Source organism: Bos mutus, chromosome 2 (genome assembly GCF_027580195.1).
Source record: "Bos mutus isolate GX-2022 chromosome 2, NWIPB_WYAK_1.1, whole genome shotgun sequence".
Lineage (NCBI taxonomy): Eukaryota > Metazoa > Chordata > Mammalia > Artiodactyla > Bovidae > Bos > Bos mutus.
In genome coordinates, this window is record NC_091618.1 from 14820193 (window position 1) to 14837776 (window position 17584).

Genomic DNA, 17584 nt, shown 5'->3' on the forward strand with positions numbered 1-17584 from the left:
AGCCTGGCCCTGCTGGTTTGATTTCAGATCTCTAGACTCCAGACTGTGAGACAGTATGTTTCTGTTGTTTTAAGTCACCCAGTTGATGGTATTTTGTTACAGCAGCCCTAGGGAAACCAATAGCCAGATAAAGAGAAAAAAGCGTATAAATACAGAATAAGCATTCAATATAATTTAGCACTCATTTATGATACCAATTTTTAATTAATTTATTTGTTTGTTTACTTTTGGCTGTGCTGGGTCTTTGTTGCTGCTCGGGCTTTTCTGTGGTTGTGATGAGCGGGGGCTTCTCTCCACTGGTAGTGTACGGGCTTCTCACTGTGCTGGCTTCTCTTGTTGTGGAACATGGGATCTGGACTGACGGGCTTCAGGAGTTGCTGCACATGGGCTCAGTCGTTGCAATTCCTTGGCTCCCGAACACAGGCTCAATAGTTGTGCCCAGGCTTAGTTGCTCTATGGCACGTGGAATCCTCCCGGATCAAGGATAAAACCCCTGTCTCCTGAATTGGCAGGTGGATTCTTTTACCACTGAACCACCAGAGAAGACCCTAAACATTCTTAATGGTAAGATTTTAGCAGCATTTCCACTCAGCCCATGAAGCCTACTAGCCCATTCACTATAGCAATAAAACCTATAAGCAACACAAATAAATCTAACAAAAAACATTCAAGATCATAAAGAAAATAAGGAAACATTACTGAAGCATATGAAAGAAGACCTAAACGTGTGGTGAATTATACCATATTCATGGATAATAAGACAATATTAGAGGTATTTCCCTGGTGGCCCAGTGATTGACTCCATGCTTCCATGGCAGGGGGCATAGGTTCAGTCTCTAGTTGGGGAAGTTCCACATGCTATGAAGTGTGGCCAAGAAAAAAAAAAGAAAGAATATTTTTAAAGAAAAAGACTCAGTATTGTAAAGATGTATGGTCTCACATAAATTAATCTCTAAATTCAATTCCAGAAATAATCCCTATAGGATATTTTAAAAGTGAAATATGATAAGCTTATCATAATTTTTATATAGAAGAACAAGAGACAATCATGTTTTTTAATGTTATTTGAAGGAGACTTAATGAGGGAGAGTTTTAGTTTTAGTTTTCTAAATTTAGTTTAAATTTGGAGTTTAAATTTAAACTCAGTTTAGAGTTTTAGTAATTAAAGCTGTGCAGTATTGGGGGAGAGAAATAGATGAATTGAACCAAAAAAGGAGCTTAGAAATAGACCCATGAATTTATAGAAACTAGATGTATAACAGAAGTAGCATTACAAATTAGCAGGGAAAGGATTTTCTGTTCAATAAATAGTGCCAGAAAGATTGGTATCTTTATGAAATATATTAGAATACCATATGCAAAATCAATAGTCGGTTAAAACCCTAAAAATGAGAAACAGAACTTTGTTAATTAAAAAAAGAAACTCTATGTCCTTGAGATAGGGATTTCTTAAACAAGATAGAGAAAGCACGTTAACAGACTGATACATTTGACCATATTAACACTAAAAGCTGCTGTTTAATGAAAACTCTACCATTAAGGGAGTTAAAAAGACAGACCACAGATGGGAGAAGATATCTGCAAGACTTATAACTGATAAAGGATTAGTTTGTTGGATATATAAAGGATACCTATAAATCAATAAAAAAAGATAACCCAGTTTAAAAAATAAGAAAGGATATTGTGTAGACAGCATTATTGGCCCCAGTTCATCACCCCCTACCAACATTCACACCCTTTGCTGTATGACTTTGCAGTTCTTCCCACTAACAGACCAGAGGATATTTCTTCTCCTCTGTACTTTAGATTTGGCCATGTGATTTGCTTTAGTCTGTTAGGACGTAGTACATGTAACACAGTGGCAGCTACAAGCCTCAGCCTTAAGAGACCTCATGTAGTTCCCTTGGGTTTATGTCCTTTAGCCACTGTCGTGAGAAGAAATTGTCCAGGCTGGCCTCCTAGTCCTGGGAGGAAGATGTAAGACCATGTAGTAACAGCCACTTCAGACAAGCTGCCCCATCTAACCCACAAGTGCATGAGCTAAATAAATACTCAATTATTGTATAACACTGTTTTGGTGGTTAGCTGTTATGCAGTTGTACTTAGCAACATTGTAATGAACAAGGAAATTCACTTAATCAAGGTCAACAAACATTAAAAGTTGTTCAGCCCATTCAAATAAAAACAATAGCATACCATGGTATGCCCATAAGATTGGCAGAACTTAAAAAGTCTGATGATATTAAGTGTTGGCAAAAACTGAGAAGTAGAAATTGATATATACCATTAGTGAAAGTGCGCACCTAAAGACTAGGTGACGTGATTCTAGTCGTTGAGTTGCAAGTTCCCTGGAAGTGGCATCTGGAAAACCCTTCCCCCCGCCCCCAATAAAAAAGATAAAAATTGCCTGGTAACTGCCTTTTGTCTTTTCATCTTCTTCCTGCCAGGAATGTGGATGTGAAGCTGCAAATGGGGCACTCATCTTGCAGCATGAGGTGTTTTAATTTCATTACTTACATTTTTCACATGTTCATTTGATTCCTCTTCAAACCTGCCTTTTCTTTTTTCCCCCCATTCTTGTGGATAATAATAATAAAGTAAAAGGAAAATAGCTAGAGTAGTACTTCACCAAGAACTACATTTGTGAAGTACTTACTACATGCCAAACACTGTTTCAAGTGCTGTAGATATTGGGTTGGCCAAAAGGTTCGTTCGGATTTTTGCAGCCAGTGTTGCGGGAAAACCTGAAAGAATTTTTGGCTAACCCAGTCCATCAACTCCTTCAATCCTCACAGTAATCCTATGAAATAAATGCTATTTTTGCTTCTGTTTTACAGATAAGGAAACAGCGATACAAAGGTTAAATATTAATACATTGCCCAGGTTCACATAGCTATTAAGTGAAAGAGCTAGAATTTCAGTCAAGCTACCTGGTTCTAGTGTCTGTGTTCACAACTATATGCTAGTGTACGTCACGTTTTATCTTTGATCATTTTAAACATGCTTATTTAATAGCCTATTAGATTTTTATTCTGTTTTACTCAAATTTGGGGGGGTTCTAATTCCCTGCTTGTCATGCCTGCTAATTCTTCTTTATAACGAACAATTTCCTTACATCTTTTAATATTTTGACTCTTTCATTCAACAGCATTGATTAAGCACCTGTTGTGTGCTCAAGTGCTGCACAGGGACCTGGGAATATGAGTAAACAAAACAGGCAAACCCTCTACTCTCGAGGACCTTAAGTTCTAGGAGAAAACAGAGAGTAATCAAATAAGAGGATAAAGAATAGGGGGAGGTGCATAGAATGATAAAGCCTCTCTGATAAGGTGACATTTGAGCAGAGATCAGAAAATGTGAGAATGGGAGCTATGTGTGTATCTGGGGGAAGAATTTCCAAGCAGAGGGAATAGTACCACAAGGCTTCATGGCAGGAACTTGCCTTAAATGTTTGGGAATGAGCTTTGGAGCTGGAATGCCGTGTGTGAGGGCTAGAACAGAGGAGATGCGGGCAGAGGGGTACTTCGAGGGACAGGGCGCAGGTGGGATAGGGCCTCGCAGGTCAAGAGAGGCACTTTGGGGTTGAATGGGGAACTTTGGAGGGTTTCATGCAGAGAAGTGACTTGATTTCATGTTGTAGAAAGGTTGCTCTGGCTGCTGTATTCAGATTAGACACTCCACACGTTCATTCTAGGAGAGAAAAGTGTTGTGTAAGATATGAAGTGCCATTTTAAAAATTGCATCTTAAATATAATTGTTATTTGGGTTGGTTTGTTTGTTTTGAACTTTTTCTTTTGTATTGGGGTATAGAGGATTAACAGTGTTGTGATGGTTTTAGGTGAACAGTGAAGGGATTCAGCCATACCTGTATCCGTGCTTGTGTGCAGGCTCAGTCGCTCAGTCGTGTCCAACTGTTTGCGACCTGATGGACTGTAGCCCGCCAGGCTCCATGGAATTTTCCAGGCAAGAATACTGGAGTGGGTTGCCATTTCCTACTCCAGGTGATCTTCCCAACCCAGCGATCTTCCCAACCCAGTCTCTTGTGTCTCCTGCATTGGCAGCCGGATTCTTTACCACTTCACAACCTGGGAACCCTCCATGCTGTGCCATGATAAGTCGCTTCAGACTGTGTGACCCTAGGACTGTAGCCTGAAAGGCTCCTCTGTCCATGGGATTTGGGATTCTCCAGGCACGAATACTGGAGCACTTTTCATGTCCTCCTCCAGGGGATCTTCCCAGCCCAGGGATTGAACCTGCATCTCCTAAGTCTCCTGTGTTGGCAGGCAGGTTCTTTACCTCCGGGTTCTTTACCTCCATACATGTATCCATTCTCCCCAAAACCCCCTCCCATCCAGGATGTCACATAACATTGAGTAGAGTTCCATGGGCTATACATTATTAGATCCTGTTGGTTATCCATTTTAAATATAGCAGTGTGTACATGTCCTTCCCAAACTCCCTAACTATCCTTTCCCCCCAGCAACCATAATTTCCTTCTATAAGTCTGTGAGTCTCTTTTCTGTTTTGTAAGTTCGTTTGTATCATTTCTTTCTAGATCCCACATATAAGGGATATCATACTGTATTTCTCTTTGTCTGACTGACTTCACTCAGTATGACACCCACTAGGTCCATCCGTGTTGCTGCAAATGGCATTATTTCTTGTTTTTAATAAAAAGAAGGCTGAGTAGTATTCCACTGTATATTTGTACATATCTTCTTTATCCATTCCTCTGTCCATGGACATTTAGGTTGCTTCTATGTCTTGGCTATTGTAAACAGTGCTGCAATGAACATAGATGTGCATGTATCCTTTTGGATCATGTTTATCTGCGGATATATGCCCAGGAGTTGGATTGCAGGGTCATTTGGTAGCTCTATTTTTAGTGTTTTTAGGAACCTCCATACTGTTCTCCATAGTGGCTGTACCAATTTACATTCCCACCAACAGTGTAGAAGGGTTCCCTTCTTTCCACAACCTCTCCAGCACTTAGTTTATGAATTTTTTTATGATAGCCATTCTGAGTGGCTTAAAGAGATGTCTTGTAGTTTCTATTTCTTTAGTAATTAGTGATGTTGAACATCTTTTCATGTGCCTATTGGCTATCTGTTTGTCTTCTTTAGCTCAGCTAGTAAAGAATTTGCCTGCAGTGCAAAAGTCCAGTTCAATTCCTGGGTCGGGAAGATCTGCTGGAGAAGGGATAGGTTACCCACTCCAGTATTCTTGGGCTTCCCTTGTGCTTAGCTGGTAAAGAATCCTCCTGCAATGCAGGAGACCTGGGTTCAATCCCCGGGTTGGGAAGATTCCCTGGAGAAGGGAACAGCTACCCACTCCATTATTCTGGCCTGGAGAATTCCATGGACTGTATAGTCCATGGCATCGCGAAGAGTTGGACACAACTGAGTGACTTTCACTTTCAGGTCTTCTTTGGAGAAGAGATTATTTAGGTCTTTTACCCATTTTTTTAAGTGGGCTGTTTGTTTTGATGCTGTTAAGTGTCATAAACTGTATGTAAATTTTGGAGACTAATCCCATATCAGTCACATCACTTGCAAATATTAATATTTTCTCCCAATTCATCTGTTGTCTTTTCATTTTGTTTATTGTTTCCTTTGCTATGCAAAAGGTTTTGAGTTTAAGTAGGTCCCACTTGTTTATTTTTGTTTTTATTTCCATTATTCTGGAAGACAGATCAAAAAAGATATTGCTGTGATTTATGTCAAAGAGTGTTCTGCCTATGATTTCCTCTAGAAATTTTATATTAAAAGTGTCCAGTCTCACATTTAGGTCTTTAATCCATGGTTATTTTTTAACATGATAATTATGGCGTAAGCATAATTTGAGTTATTATGCAGCCTGGAGAAAATGTGCACTTTGTGAAGGATGATTCCATGACATCGAGGTTAACTATAAGGAGGACAAGAAGAAAGTGACTTCTTGAAGACAACACTCAACAAGAAAACCTTGAAGATGCTGGCACCCCAGGTCTTTTCAATGTCCAAATGAAGCTGCATGGTCAACAAATGCCTAAAATGGTATTTATGGCACCAGAATTTATATCAGGTTTTCCTTACCTAGCTTAGGAAAACTTCTTGTGCAAAGATGTCCCATGGTTTTTTAAGGATATCTTCATTTTTAAGATTTGGGGATTCTGATTCTTTAAGTAGTTCCTGTTACTAACAAATGACCAATATTTGTTAAATATTTCTTTGTATGTACCAAAAAGTATTTAAAATTCTGCCAATTTCACTTCAAATCAGTTACTTCTACCTATTACTCAGTCCTAACTTGACTACTTATTTATTCATTATTTCAACCAACGCATCTTGACCACCTACCACATGCAGTTTGGAGGCTGTTGATAATAGGTGACGGACTGAAGCAGTATCTGCAGTAGTGGACAGAAGTGGTAGGATTTTGGATTTATTTTGAAGGTAAAGCTGACAACACAGAATCAAAGATGACTCTTAATGCTTTGGGTCTAAATAAGTGGGATGAAGTTACCATTTCCTGGGATGGATAAGACCGTAGAAAAGGCAGGTTTAAGATGAGGATGAATGAAGAGTATGGTTTGGGATATGTTGAGCTCAGGATGCCTATTAAATATCTAAGTGGTGATGCACATAAATATAAGTCTGGAGCTCAGGGAAGAGGTCGGGGCTAGATGTGTAAATCTGTGAGTTATAAGCTCAAAGATGGTATTTAAAACCATGAGCCTGGATGAGATCACGTAGGGAATGATATAAGTAGAGGAAAGGTCTGAGCCTGAGGCCAAGGACATTCCAGCTATAGAGAAGAAAAAATTTTCCTTGACCTTCTTCCTCGCCTGTGTCTGAAAATTAAAGTGACACATTAAAAAAAATTTTTTTTTTAAATAAAATAAAGTGACACATTAGCAGGAGAAATGTATATGAATTTACTCAAAGTTAGTTTTACATGACACAGTAGGCTTCAGAAGGAAATGAAGACCCAAAGAGACAGATCTGTGTGTTTTTTGCTAGGCTTGATGAAGAGTGGACAGTCGTGGGAAAGAATGTGGTAGATAAGGAGTAAGAGGTAAACTCAGTGAACTGGGGACGCTCAGTACAGCCTGTTTGTTCAGATTCTTCTCAGCATCCCTTCATTGCTTGAGATAAGGAGGCTCCTTTCCTCTGTGTCTAGGGAGGACACCTCTCACCTGGGTTTTGTGATCTGATGCAGCAGAGAAGGGAGGGGGTGTCAGAGTGACCTTCCTGCTTCTGCCTATTTACTCAGACTCCTTTGGTTAATAATATTCACTATCAAGTTGCCATATTTGGGGATAGCATGTCCTGAATCTCATAGCACTTAGAGATTAGACAGGAAGAATCAGGAGAGGAGACTGAGGAGTGGGCAATTGAAGAACCATGAAGGAGTGGTATCCTGGCAGCCAAGTAAGTGAAACAAGGGTTTCAGGTTGAAAAGAATGATCCACTGTGTCAGTGAAATGAGGACAAAGAAGTGAGCATTGGATTTGACAACATGGAAGTTACTAATGATGATCTTTCTGAAAACTGGGTTTTGATGGATGGGCATGAAAACTTGATGAGGATAGAAGTGAAGCTAGCAAATGAAAAAAGCCAAGACAAAAACTCTTTCAATGAATTTTGTGTAAGGCAAGTAGAGAAATGGAGTAGAAATCTACTTAGAGTAGAAATCTATTTCTGGCTAGAAATAGATGTGAAATCAATGGGAGTTTATTATGTTTCTGTTATTTTTTTTATTTGGCTATACTGGGTCTTCAGTGCTTTACGTAAACTTTCTGTAGTAGCAACTAGTAGAGTCTACTCTGAGCCATGCACAGGCTTCTCACTGTGGTGGCCTCTCATTGCGGAGCTCTAGAGCGAGGTGGCTCAGGAGTTGTGGTGCACGGGCTCAGTTGCTCCGAGGCATGTGGAATCTTCCTGGACCTGGGATCAAACCTGTGTCCCCTGCATTGGCAGGCGGATTCTTAACCACTGAACCATCAAGGGGAGTTTTTAAGGTAGGAGATATTAGGCATCATGGTGGTACAATATTGGAAATGAGCCAGCCACTATGTAGTGAAGAGAATGACTTTGAGTTCAGTTTAAGCAGAGCTTATTTTCCACCTGGTTCAGTATCCTTGCCTGGGGAATTCCATGGACAGAGGAACCTGGCAGGCTACAGTCCATGGGGTCCCAAAGTCAGACATGACTGAGTGACTAACACTTTCACTTTTTTCGGGTTCTGAGAGCTTCCCTCCTAAGCAGTTTGGCATTTACTTCTGCAAGGTGTCCCCACGGACACCACCAGCCCAAGACTCATTCCCATATAAATTTTTCAGCTTAAGTTTTCCACACACAAGGAAAATAAATCTGGACTCCAGAACTTCACAAAGCACAACCTTGGATTTGATATCTCACCTAGGGACTTTTTTTCCCTCAACCGAGGCCCTGCAAAGACAAACTTTCTTTGCCTTTTCTCTGGACTTAGGGGCAAAGTTTACTATTCCATTTTCAATAAGGTTGAACCCTTAGGGGGTTCCAATTTCTGTTACTGATGAAAACCAGAGCCCATGTTGCTGCCCCAGCAACTCAGCTGTACCTTTAAAGTTTTGACTGAATTTTAGCCAGCATCTCTAGAGATTTGTGACCAGAAGTTTCAGTACTTTCTAGAGCACCATTTTGCTGGAGTCAGAAATCATCTCCCTTCATTCTTCACCTGGTTAATTCCTAATTGCCTTTGAGGTCTCAACTTAAATGTGACTTCTCAGAGAGGTATTCCCTAACACACTCCATCCCAATCTAAACTAGTTTATACTTTTATACCAAGAGCACCCTCCTTCTGTCTTGCTGCTGCTGCTGCTAAGTCACTTCAGTTGTGTCCGACTCTGTGGGACCCCAGAGATGGCAGCTCACCAGGCTCCCCCGTCCCTGGGATTCTCCAGGCAAGAACACTGGAGTGGGTTGCCATTTCCTTCTCCAACACATGAAAGTGAAAAGTGAAAGTGAAGTCGCTCAGTGGTGTCTGACTCGTAGCGACCCCATGGACTGCAGCCCACGAGGCTCCTCCGTCCGTGGGATTTTCCAGGCAAGAGTACTGGAGTGGGGTGCCATTGCCTTCTCTGCCTTCTGTCTTAGCACTTGTCATTTATAACTCCACATGAATGTTTGTTTAATGCTGATACTCCCTTTAGGTTAAAAACTACATAGAAGCAAGAAAGAAGCCTATTTAGTTTACCATATAGCAGAAGGCCTGATGCTCAAGCCAGGTTCTGTGACTGAACAAATAATTGTCTAAAAATCAAACAACTAAGAGTAGAATGAACTACCCCTCCCTGGTGGCTCAGCTGGTAAAGAATCTGCCTGCAATGAGGGAGACCTGGGTTCAATCCCTGGGTTGGGAAGATTCCCCTAGAGAAGAGAATGGCTATCCACTCCAGTATTCTGGCCTGAAGAATTCCATGGACTGTATAGTCCATGGGATCGCAAAGAGTCAGAGGACTTTCCGGGTGGCTCAGTGGTAAAGAATCTGCTTGCTAATGCAAGAGACGCAGGAGATGCCAGTTCCATCCCTGGGTCAGGAAGATCCCCTGGAGAAGGAAATGGCAACCCGCTCCAGTATTCTTGCCTGGAAAATCCCATGGACATAGGAACCTGGCGGGCTTCAGTCCATGGAGTCTCAAAGAGTCAGACACGATTGAGCACTCACGCACAAGAGTAGAGTAGGGACTTCGCTGCCTGTCCAGTGGTTAAGACTCTACACTTCCACTGCCAGGGGCATGGCTTCGATCCCTGCTCAGGGAACTAAGTTTCTACATAAAGGAGTATTACATGGTATCCTAAAACCTATTATCTTCTGTGTCTGGGAGATGATATTCTCTAAGGAGAAAGTGTTTTTAATGGAAAGAGGACAGAGGTTTCTGTCATTTTACTTGGCTCATCTTAGAGAAGCAGTGTTACTCCAGTGTTGGTAACCACTGTGTCTTTTCCTCTCTAGAATGGAGATCTCCTCTCATCAGTCTCACCTCCTGCAGCAACTGAATGAGCAGCGCAGGCAGGATGTATTTTGTGACTGCAGTATTCTGGTTGAAGGGAAGGTCTTCAAAGCCCATCGAAATGTCTTATTTGCTAGTAGCGGCTACTTTAAAATGCTTCTTTCTCAGAACTCCAAGGAGACAAGTCAGCCAACCACAGCGACATTTCAGGCCTTCTCTCCTGACACTTTTACAGTTATCCTGGACTTTGTCTATTCCGGCAAGCTCTCTCTCACGGGTCAGAATGTCATAGAAGTGATGTCAGCTGCTAGCTTCCTTCAGATGACTGATGTCATCAGTGTATGTAAGACCTTTATTAAATCTTCGTTAGACATTAGTGAGAAAGAAAAGGATCGCTATTTCAGCCTCTCTGATAAAGATGCCAATTCTAATGGAATAGAACGCTCCTCTTTTTATAGCAGTGGCTGGCAAGATGAAAGCAGTTCTCCTCGTTCTCACCTAAGCCCAGATCAAGGAACAGGTATAATAAGTGGGAAATCTTGGAGTAAGTATAATTACCATCCAGCCTCCCAAAGGAATACTCAACAGCCTCTGACCAAGCATGAACAAAGGAAAGATTCCATTAAAAAGGCCAAACATTTGAGGTTGTCACAGCCTTCTGAAATGACTCATTATAAGTCAAGCAAGCGAGAAGCACGGACATCTGATTCTTCCAGCCACGCTTCCCAGTCTGAAGAACAGGCACAGATGAATGCGGAAATGGACTCTACTCCTGTTAGCTATCAGTATGGTCAAGGATCTGATGTCACGTCAAGAAGTTTTCCAGGTACCCAAATAGAGAATTAGTCCTCTCAATCAGGTTCCAAGACTCCAATGTAAATCAATCCTGTCTCAACATGCCCTTGGTTTTAGGGCAGTTGAACCAAGTATGTTTTTTTTTTTTCTTTTTAAAAGGTCATACTTCTCTAATGAAGAGAAGTACTTCTTCTATACATAAAAGGTAAATTTTTTAAATTAAAATATGGGGTAAATTTAGTAAGTCAAAACAATAGAGTTCTGATGGTCAGAAACCCATGATTTTCCAGACCTGCTTCTCTGTAGATGATTAGATTACTGTTAGATGTTTAAAGCTCTTTTGTAAATGGCTCAATCCTTAAGAAACGTATTTTTAATTTATTTTTTAAATGGCTCAGTCCTTAAGAAACATATTTTCAATTTATTTTTAAAAGTTTTATATTGGAGTACAGGTGATTAACATAACAATGTTGTGTTAGTCTCAGATGTACAGCAAAGTGATTCAGTTATACATCACACTTTCACTTTAGTTTATTTTTTTTCTGAGTATTCACTCGGAGGAGAATTTTTATATAGAAAAATTAAATAGAGCAATCATGCATATTGGCAAAGGTTCACAGCCCTAATACCTAAAAGAAATTAAATCTGATTTTATTAAGATATAAATGCATAATTTTAAAAAATATAACATTGGTACTGTAACTCTGTGTGCAACACCATGAGATATCTCATTTCTATGATAGTAAAATGCAGAGAGATTATGTAGGCTGACAGTGTCAAAGTAGAGAACGAGGATTAGAAATGCATATCATCTAGTCCCCCCAATTAATCGTTAGCAGATTTGCTTAGTAGTTTGAAAATGAAAGTGAAAGTTCCTCAGTCGTGTCCCAGTCTTTGCGATCCTACGGACTATACAGTCCATGGAATTCTCCAGGCCAGAATACTGGAGTGGGTAGCCTTTTCCTTCTCCAGGGGGTCTTCCCAAGACCCTGGAATTGAACCGGGGTCTACTGCATTGCAGGCAGATTCTTTACCAAATGAGCTATTAGGGAAGCCATGCTTACTAGTTTATATGTGAATTTAAAGGAAATTGTGATAAAATTAAACTGCAGAGCATAAGATTTAGACTGTATATTTAAATTTTTTAATTTTAGGAAAGTTCCAAATATATATATATGTACAGAGAATAGTGTAATTAACCCCATGCACCCATTATTACCCAGTCCCATTCATGACCAGCCTTGTACCTCTGCTCCTGACTCTTCCCCCTTTTTATTTTAATAATCTTTTATTGTACATAGGATATTCAGAATACAAACAATTTTTATGTACGTTATTTTAAAACAGCATCCACTGTATGTCTGCTCTGCTCTGTTCAGTCATGTCCAACTCTTTGTGACCCTTTGGACCCACCAAGCTCCTCTGTCCATGGGATTTTTCAGGCAAGAATACTGGAGTTGGTTGCCATTTCCTTCTCCAAGTCTTCCCCTTTTTAAGTAAATCTCAAACATCATATGTCTTCATCTGTAAATATTTCAGAATGTGTCCCTAAAATATAAACTTAAAAAAACTACAATACCATTATTATCATATATAAATAAAATTAACAAGTCCTTAATATCACTAAAAGCCAGTCAATATTCACATTTCCCTGGTTGTGATATAAATTTTAGGAAATAATCTTGTTGTAGATAACATATTTAAAGATAATATCCACCCCTATTGACTTTTACTAACCACATTTTCCTGTAGGATGCTAACATGAAAATACTTAAGATTGTATCATATTGCAAAACTTACTGAAAATCCTGAGGAGCTCTACCACTGACCAAGGCAGACAGAAATAACAGAGCAAATATGGGAAATCTTTGTTGTATTTTAAAACAGCAAAAAAGTTATCCTTTCTTGGGCTTTGCCCTTTTATAATTCTAGGTTATTTAAATCTGACTTCAATACGTTGGGGGACCTCCCTGGTGGTCCAGGTGTTCAGACCCTGCAGTTCCAGTGCAAAGAGCACGAGTCCAATCCCTGGCGGTGGAGCTAAGATCCCACGTGCCACATAGCATAGCCAAAAAAGTAGCAGTAAGAATAAGAAAATAATTTTTTAAAATAAATAATGACAGCTGAATTTAACTATTACTAAATTGATGATATTTGCCTCCAACTACAAGTCACATTTTGAATCCATATGAGTTTTAAAACTAAAGGTTAAAATATCCTTGAAACTTTTTCACCTTTGAAAGAAAAGCAGTACAACGGTATGAAAAGTAAGAGCAGGGGGGATAAATATGTGTAAATAAGTTACTTAAAAACATAAACAGTGAACACTTTAACTTTTGGAGTGTGTCTACAATTTTAAGATCGTAAAGAATCCACCTGCCAATGCAGGAGACATGGGTTCGACTGCTGGGGAGGGAAAAATCCCCTGGAGAAGAAAATGGCAACCCCACTCCAGTATTCTTGCCTGGAAAATCTTACGGACAGAGAAGCCTGGTGGGCTACAGTCCATGGGGTTGTAAAGAGTCGGACACAATTGAACGATTAAACACGCAGCTACCACTTTATTTTTCAGATCTAGCGACTCTAAGACATTAAATAAAAAGATAAGTGGGACAGTGTAAATTACCCAGACTTTGTAAATAAATCAGATCCTGAAGTTATAGCTCTGTACTTAGGATAACATCAACAATCCAGTCTTTGTAAAATGTCTTCCTTCTCCTTTTTGCCTACCTTTCTGAGATTGGACTCGCCAGCCCCTTTTGGATTCTTGATGTTATTAGAATTGCGATGACGAACTTTCTGGTGACTTAAACTGTCTCCTGACAGATGACCTGCCCAGGATGAGGTTCAAGTGCCCGTACTGCACACACGTGGTGAAGCGGAAGGCAGACCTCAAGCGCCACCTTCGTTGTCACACTGGAGAAAGACCCTACCCCTGTCAAGCTTGCGGGAAAAGATTTAGTCGGCTCGACCATCTAAGTAGCCATTTTCGAACAGTATGTATATGGTTTTTCATTGTTTCACTTTTAGGAAATACATGCATTTATCTGCCTTAGGATAATTTAGTTTAGTAGGAAAATCTTCTCATATAACTCTACAGTATCTTTTTAAATTTCTAATTTAATGTTTTTACTTTGCACATGATGCATTGTCTTATTTGTCGATTTTATTTTCTGGCTGCTCGAGATCTTTGTTGCTGCGTGAAGGCTCTCTCCAGTTGCGGCGATCAGGGGCTCCTCTCTAGCTGTGGTGTGCTGGCTGCTTACTGTTGTGGCTTCTCTTGTGGAACACGGGCTCTAGAGGACAGGCTTCAGTAGTTGTGGCTCACAGGCTTAGCTGCCCCCCAACGTGTGGGATCTTCTCGGACCAGGGATTGAAGCCCGTCACCTTTATTGCCAGGGGTGTTCTTAACCACTGGACCACCAGGGAAGTCCCTATATATTTTTAAAAACAGATTTTTTTAGTCTCCTTTGAAACCTTGAAGTAAGGGATGTTCTTTTTTTTAAAGCTGTTATTTATTTTCGGCTGCGCTGAATCTTCGTCGCTGCGAGCAGCCTTTGTCTGGGTGTGAGAGGGGCTACTTCTGTTACGGTGTGTGCGCCTCTCCTTGCGTGGCTTCTCTTGTTGCGGAGCAGGGGCTCTAGAGCACAGATTGGGTAGTTGTGCACAGGCCCAGTCACCCCGTGGCATGTGGAATCTTCCTGGACTAGGGACTGAGCCTGTGCCCTCTGCATTGGTAGGCAGACTCTGGACACTGGACCGCCAGCAAAGTCCAAGTGACATTCTTTTGAATATCCATCTCAATTCACTTAAAATCTAACGTGTTTTTATATCCCAGTCATTTCAGAGCCGAAGACAATGTAAGCTACACAAATGTCTAGGTCAGAATCACCACTACAGATACTCGGCACCCACTAGTGATTTTTGAATCCTTGTCTGGTAGCTGTCAGTCTGGTTCCACTGTCCGATGTCTCCACACTACACCCTCTCCGTCACGCCTCTCCAGTTTCTCTAGTCTCCTCAAGGAAGGGGATAAGAAGGGTTAGAGAGCGACTCTCAGTCAGGGAGTGGGCTGTCAACAGTCAGAAAGATCTCAGGGAATTTTCTGTTCAGTGTTCTGGTGGTTTAATAAGGTAGTGACATAGGATTTATTTCGCTGTTCATCTTGCAGCAAGAATTTTTTTCAAAATCTGTGAAGTATTACTCATACTTTTATTCCATTTATACAAACTCCTTTTAATTTTGAAGGGCATTGGGTCACTTGGTGCGTTACTTTATAGTTATTTATTCAACAAATATATATTGAGCATACTCTGAGCCAGACCCTTTTCTACACACTAGGTATACAGCAGTGAGCAAAACAAACTCTCTGCCTTCCTTAATTTCTAAAGCTAAATTTTTAAAAATTAAAAGAACCTTTTATTACAGAAGCAATAAATATGCATTATAAAAAGTAAGAAAATAAATAGAAGTAAGAATAAGAAAATTAAAATATCCTATTTACCACCTAGATCTTACCATTCTTAGCACTTTATCATGAGGCTTCCCTGGTGGTTCAGTGCCTGAGACACGGGTTTGATCCCTGGCCTGGGAAGATTACTGAGCCAGTTGTTTTACAAAATATCCTGCATCTGGGTTTCTCTGCTTGCTTCTACGTGGTGTCATTTAGCTTGTCTTTCTATCCCCCCTGAATTTTCCAAAAACTAGAAGTTTAGTCTAAAGGCTTGATGGATTCAAGTTGAATACTTTCATCAAGGAAAAAATTGTGTATTTCTTACTGTATCACCTGAGGAGGGGCTTCCCTGGTAGCGCACCTGGCAAAGAATCCACTTGCAATGCAGGAGACCCTGTTTTGATCCCTGGATTGGGAAGATCCCCTGGAGGAAGGCATTGCAACCCACTCCAGTATTCTTGCCTGGAGAAGCCCCATGGACAAGAGAAGCCTGGTGGGCTACAGTCCATGGGGTCGCTATGAGTCAGAAATGACTGAGCAGCTAAGCACGGCACAGCACATTAGGAGACACATAATATCTGGTGGACCCATTATTACATTATGATTGATCTCTGGATTAGGGTGATGATACCATTGTATTATAATTAGAAAAGAATCTCTGTGGAACTGCTTTGGTATTATATGACTATTTCCCCATCAATATTCATTTAATAATATTAATACCAATTGGTAATCTCTGTCTAGATGATTAATTTTACTTGGAGTTGTGAAATGATTTACTGATTTTATCCTTCCTTCTGTATTACTAGCTGGAATTCTATAAAGTAAAGCTTTCCTTCATCACCTGGGGCTATTTGGTTACTTTGACATAGGGTTTCTATAGGAAAAAGCATATAAATGTTTATTTCCCTTTAATTAGCAATTTTCAGAGTAAGGAGTTGATTTAACAGTAACCTCAAATGATGTATGAGTTTCTTCTGGCTTTATTTTTTTTTAATAACATACAGTCTCATGAATTTTCATTGATTCATTGTGTTTGGATCCATAACTGTTATTCTTTTTGATACTCAGATTTTCAAATTTGTGCAGTGGGAACCCTTGAAGCTGGCTCACAACCCATTAAATTTTCAAAGTGTCTTAGTTTTCTGGCTCTAAAAGAGCCCTAGGCCCATCTTATACTTCCCCAGACACAAAACTGGAATCAGCCTTTTCTCAAAGGAGCTATGGTACATTTCAGTGGGGGATGAAATTAGAAACCAACATTTGAACACCCAGGGCGCTCACTGTTATTAGGGCATTCTTTTTATATTCTTTCTGTGCTGGTGGTGGTTCAGTCACTAAGTCATGTCCGACTCTTACAACTCCATGAACTATAGCCCGCCAGGCTCCTGTCTGTGGGATTCTCTAGGCAAGAACACTAGAGTGGATTGCCATTTCCTTCTCCAGGGGATCTTCCCTACCCAGGAATCAAACCCAGGTCTCCTGCATTGCAGGCAGATTCTTTACCAACTGAGCTATGAGGGAAGCCCCTTTCTGAGCTAGAAATGCATATTTTTAAAATAATGAGTTCATGATAATATTTTCAAGTTTAACATTACAGTGTTTCACTTAATTTCTTTGTCTTCTTAATTGTGTTGGATTTGAAGGGGGATGAACATGAATCTGTGTCAGAACTTTGTAACAAGAATAATGCCTCATATGATAACCATAATACTGCTACTGTCTCAGGAAAAATAAAGATACACTTAAATTATGTACTTTCAGCATTTACTGAGTAATATGTCAGTGGTTAAGCAGAAGATAATAAGTGTACTGAGTGTTAGTCCCATACATATTCTTAGCTATGTTACCAGACTGCATTAGTTTTCTTGGGTTTTTTGATTACTTGTATTTGGTGGTCTACTTCATAGCATTCCAACTTTATCTGAATGAATATGCCATAAACATTAATTTAGCATTATATAGTTAACATTATGTAATAATTTTTAGGTTAGAATCTATAATCTAATGACATTGAAACATGTAAAATATCATGTATGAAACGAGTTGCCAGTCCAGGTTCGATGCACGATACTGGATGCTTGGGGCTAGTGCACTGGGACGACCCAGAGGGATGGTATGGGGAGGGAGGAGGGAGGAGGGTTCAGGATGGGGAACACATGTATACCTGTGGCGGATTCATTTTGATATTTGGCAAAACTAATACAATTATGTAAAGTTTAAAAATAAAATAAAAAAAAAAAATCTATAATCTACTACTCTGATAGTTATTGAACAAAGTTATTTATTACTAACTATAATATATAATTATTCATCAATTATAACCTCTTCCCAAAGCATTTCACACATATTAACTCATT

At 40.0% G+C, this 17584-nt stretch overlaps 1 protein-coding gene across 1 annotated transcript in view; it reads left to right on the top strand.

Annotated features, from left to right (window-relative positions):
* Nucleotides 1-17584, top strand: part of ZBTB8A (zinc finger and BTB domain containing 8A) — a 60615-nt gene that overhangs the window by 36329 nt on the left and 6702 nt on the right. Inside the window, exons 3-4 of the mRNA XM_070384799.1 lie at nt 9979-10802; nt 13598-13767. Coding sequence (XP_070240900.1) covers nt 9980-10802; nt 13598-13767 — 993 coding nt within the window. The 5' untranslated portion in view covers nt 9979. The remainder of the gene's footprint in view (nt 1-9978; nt 10803-13597; nt 13768-17584) is intronic.